The sequence below is a fragment of the Gadus macrocephalus genome, chromosome 19 (genome assembly GCF_031168955.1).
Source record: "Gadus macrocephalus chromosome 19, ASM3116895v1".
Lineage (NCBI taxonomy): Eukaryota > Metazoa > Chordata > Actinopteri > Gadiformes > Gadidae > Gadus > Gadus macrocephalus.
Window position 1 is genome coordinate 7,530,166 of NC_082400.1, and position 5,000 is coordinate 7,535,165.

General features: G+C 45.0%; 1 protein-coding gene across 1 annotated transcript in view; it reads left to right on the forward strand.

The window, feature by feature from the left end:
• Positions 1 to 5,000, forward strand: part of LOC132447422 (potassium/sodium hyperpolarization-activated cyclic nucleotide-gated channel 1) — a 26,943-nt gene that overhangs the window by 1,032 nt on the left and 20,911 nt on the right. Inside the window, exon 2 of the mRNA XM_060038199.1 lies at positions 4,373 to 4,519. Coding sequence (XP_059894182.1) covers positions 4,373 to 4,519 — 147 coding nt within the window. The remainder of the gene's footprint in view (positions 1 to 4,372; positions 4,520 to 5,000) is intronic.

Below are 5,000 nucleotides of genomic sequence, written 5' to 3' on the forward strand. Positions count from 1 at the left end.
ATCTATGTTGTTTTGTAAGGGAGTGATTGTCTGGCTCTAATGCCATCAAACGCCACTTCACCACCTGGTTCTAGTCCTTAGTCTGGTTCATACCGCCAACCACCGCTGTGTTTATATCGTTCACCACCACTTAGTTTATAAACTCACCATCGTTATGTTAATAATGCTCACCACCGTTGTGTTAATAATGCTCACTTACGTTAATAATGCCCACCAGATAATGCTCACCACCGTTATGTTACTAAAGCTCACTTATGTTAATAATACTCACTGCCGTTATGTTAATAATGATCACCACTGTTGTTAATAGCGCTCACCACCGCTATGTTAATCACGCTCACCACCGTAAAGTTAATAATGCTCATCCCTGTTATATTAAAACTGCTCACCACTGTTATGCTAATAACTCTCACCAGCATTATGTTAATAATGCTCACAATCGTCATAATGTTAAAAATGCTCACCACCATTATGTTAATAATACTCACCACTGTAATATTAATAATGTTCACCACCGCTATGTTTATGTTTAACATTCGATCCCTCTGTGGTTAAACCTTTCCCCAGCATTATGCTCCGACCTTTCATCCCCGTTGTGTTTATACCGATCCGGTGCAAGGCATTCTAATCAACTCTTACTTATTTGAAAAAAATAAACAACATTGGTGTTATTGAAATGAAGTGCTGACCTTTACGGGAAACAACCGACTGTAGGTTAGTGGAAGGTGAGCCGGACCACGTCGCCCCTGTGTATCAACACAGTCGCCATCTGTTTGGTTGTATTAGCTCTGCAGCACAACACACACTCACACCGACACACACACACACACACACACACATACATGCATGACACACGCACACACACACACACACACATATGTATGCACCTACGCATGGACACACACACACACACACACACACACACACACACACACACACACACACACACACACACACACACACACATATGTATGCACGTACGCACGGACACACACACACACACACACATATGCACGCACGTAAGCAAGCACACACACAGACATGCATGACACATGCACACACACACACACACATGCACGTACGTATTTACAGACACATGCACTGTCACTTTCCCACATTCAAACACACACAGACACATGCACACACACACACACACACACACACACACACACACACACACCACACACACACACACACACACACACACACACACACACACACAAAGATGCATTATTCATTTGGCACTCAATGGAGTAATTACTTATTGGAAGACGGAAATTAGGTAAAAAATAAATCAATCACTTTCGTTGTGTGTGAAAGTCAATATCACAGGGGTTTCACAACGGGGACTTACAAAGTTAATAGGATATATGCACATCTGTCCATGCTGACGTAGATGGGATCCGGACAGACACACACACTGTGGACACACTACACACAAACATACACACAAACACACAAACTATGAACACACTTTAAACATACACACACGCACAAACACACATACACGTAACAGGGTTTGGCGGAATTACAAAGTGCACACACACATACACGTGTGTGCACGCACACACACGCATTGCCACACAAGCACACAAACACACAGCGCTGTGTGGAAATGCAAAGCACACATCCATTACACGGTAGCCGATAGCTAGGAAAGCGTGTTTTATGTTTCATCATGGAGGACACAGCCGGGTCACCTTGACCGAGCCCTCTCTGAACACAAGACCAATACAATCAGGCCATTTATTCATTCCCAAACTGCATCTAAGCGCTATCATGCTCAGATTCCTCTATGATGTGCTCTGACCTTGCCAGTCTGTCCCCAAGTCCATGCTGTAAAGGGCGAGGTTTTAATGTCGTTCAGCATGGCCATCAGAGGCCTTTCTCTTTCAGCGTGTTTTTCTTTTAGTAACGTGTAAGAATTGTGGTGAGTTCCCATTAGGTCTTCAGCATAGAAGATCACGTGAATGTATAATTAATTAACTATCCACATGAATGGGAAGAAATACTGCTGTAGATATCCATAAATGCATTATAATTAAAAGGTAGTGAAATATGCTGGTAACCTGGTTACTACTACTAATACTACTAATCAGTTGGCTCCAGAGACCAACCAATGAGTCATTCAAAAACTCCCAATGATGGCCAGGAATTATCATTGGCCATTAATATTGATGTTGAAACTATATCATATATATTGTATGCTTTATGTTGAAATTGTTGTTTGCATTTCAAATTGCATGCACATAGTGACCTTTTGGTGCTGATTTACACGCTGGAATGTTAAAGATCACCATTTACATTTAGTCAGACACTATTTGCCAAAGCCAGAAGTGAAACTGAGGAAAGTCAAAGCATACAATCAAAATAGGAGTGACAACTAAAAGGAATAGCTATCGGTACGCAACGCAATGGTGAAAGAAGTTACAGAAGGCACATCCTGAATTCAACACGAGATCCAAAACGTCCGCCTAGTCCGTCTATGAGACGATTCATCGTCCGTCCTGTCTGACGTCTTGGACCACTGTCCTCCTCCTCTAACCCCAACAGCGGGTTTAATCCACACACCTCAGACCCGTCACTTTGTTGAGCTGTCAGCCCGGCATGCAGGCGGCATCCCAGACAGCCAGACACCTGCTGTGTGCTCGCCTGCTAAAGCGGCTAACGATTGGGGTTAGCAGGCGGAGTCTGCCAGCAGGGGGATGGAGCCCGGAGTGAGAGGCTCAGGGTCCTCAGCTTCTGATGGATTCATCCATGGCAGCCGCAGTGAGCGGGGAGACGGGGCAGGGCTTGTTATTCTGGAGAGGAGAGATCCGAGACAGGTAATCTTTACCCAATGGGTGGGGGAAGGCCTACGCCGCAAACAATGGGGGAGAAAGAAGGAGAGAGGGGGGAGTCGATGAGATAAGGTGGAGGTGTACTGAGATTCGACGGAGGAAAATGATAAAAGAAACAACGCAATTAGTTATCAAGAGAGATTCCGATTTTCACCAAGGGGCTCTTCGTTTGTGTCGTTGCGATCCGATGGCAGCTTTCAGAAATGCCTTGTTCAAGGTGTTTCATCTCAAAGCATCGTCAGAGTGCTTTCATAGGGAAACAAAGGAAGAGAGTGGTCGACCTATCGAAAGAGAGGTGGGGTTCAGGGGAAGGCTTCCTGCGTAATCTGCTGGCACCCTCTGTGCCCAGGTGGCTGCTGGGTAACTCTGGAAGGGGATACTGCTGAATACCAACAGTCGCTGTCAGCGCATTATATCTTATTACATTACATAGGAACACCCTGTGCTCGTTATGTAAGCTAATGCTTTTATTATGGCCGACACAGGACATTAACGTTAAGGAAAACCATCCTAGCAGAATGTATGTTCAGCGTTTTCACAGTGTGCTGTTTTCTTCTTATTTTCATGCACCTTTAAAATATTTTACAGTATATTTGACAGAAACCCTTTTTTGGTAGCACTACTCCCTTTGCGTGTGACATTGTGAGGTCACGGTGAGGCGTGGGATAGGTGATATCACTATGACCCTTGGTGCGAGCTGCATACCACGTTAGAATTCACCCACATTGGAGAAAAGACTCACTATCCTATCCATCCAAGGATGAACAAATCGGTTATGTGCACAGACACGTGCTAACAATCCACACACCGCACACCGTATCCTAAAATGCCTCGAATAAAAGCGGCCATCAAACAGCATCTATGGTTGCACACATTTCATTCAAACCCGGTTTTAACCGCGACTACCCTGCACCGCAGACGACAACGCCGTTACCTACCTGCCGGACGCAGCGTGGGTTATATAACGCCTAAACAGCTGTACTCGGTGAGCACGCTCAGCGCTGGCCTCTCCGCCTTGTTAGATCCCGGCTCGGTTGCGCTCGCTGCACGGTTTCAGCTAATCGGAGCAGCTACCTTGGTTTGACATCGCCCAAAGGCCTGTACTTCCTGTTCCCTCCCGTTCTCTCCCCACCACCTGCCTCTCCCGCATGCACGCCTCTCCCAGCCCTCCCTCGTGCACACACCCTCTCGTGCACACCTTTCACGTGCACACCTTGGCGTGCACAGCCCCGGACGGGCTCCACTTCTGACTCAATGTGAGCCCACAGTGTGTGTCTCACAGAGACACAGCCATAACACTTAAGGAGGGGACGAATGTGTTTCGTGTTTAGGCATTCAGCAGACGCGTTTATTCAAGGTGTGATATTTTTTAATAAATGTTGTTATACATTTCTACAGGTAGACTGGAGAGATTGGGCTTTGAACTCAGAACCTTTTGCTGTTTGTATGCCTGATTTCCATTAGATCTATTTTTTGTCTTAGGTTTTCTCGATTTGGTGTCGCTCACCATGCTTCCTCTCCTCTCTCGGCAGTACAAACAAGTGGAGCAGTACATGTCCTTCCACAAGCTTCCTGCGGACATGCGCCAGAAGATCCACGACTACTACGAGCATCGGTACCAGGGCAAGATCTTCGACGAGGACAACATCCTCAGTGAACTCAATGACCCGCTCAAAGAGGTGAGGGGTTAAACGCATGAAAATCTATTCCTGTATGTTTGCTTTCTTCTTTGTGTACTTATACAGGATTGATGCTCTATTTTGGTATTTGTTGATGCATTTGCTGGAATACGCAAACTAATGTTGACGTTCAAGGTCCCAATTCCTTTTTGAGGGTTTAGGATTAATCTTATGAACAATATGGTACCCACAAAACTGAAAGCATAATGGAAGTTTTATTTTCTTATTTAGCCTCCTGCTGCTCATGCACAATGTACGCCGGTATATTTCTGTATTTTTGATGCATTCCCTGTGATATATATCACAATGTGGGACATCACAGGTTGAATACCTTTGAACGTCTGCTCCATATTTATTTTTGGAACAATACCGTAAAGTATACACATACAGACACACACACAAAAAAACAGCTTATCCTTTTTACACATGAATCCATTTCCTCTGAGAAGATCAGGGCGGTTTATTTTTTTCGGGGGAAACA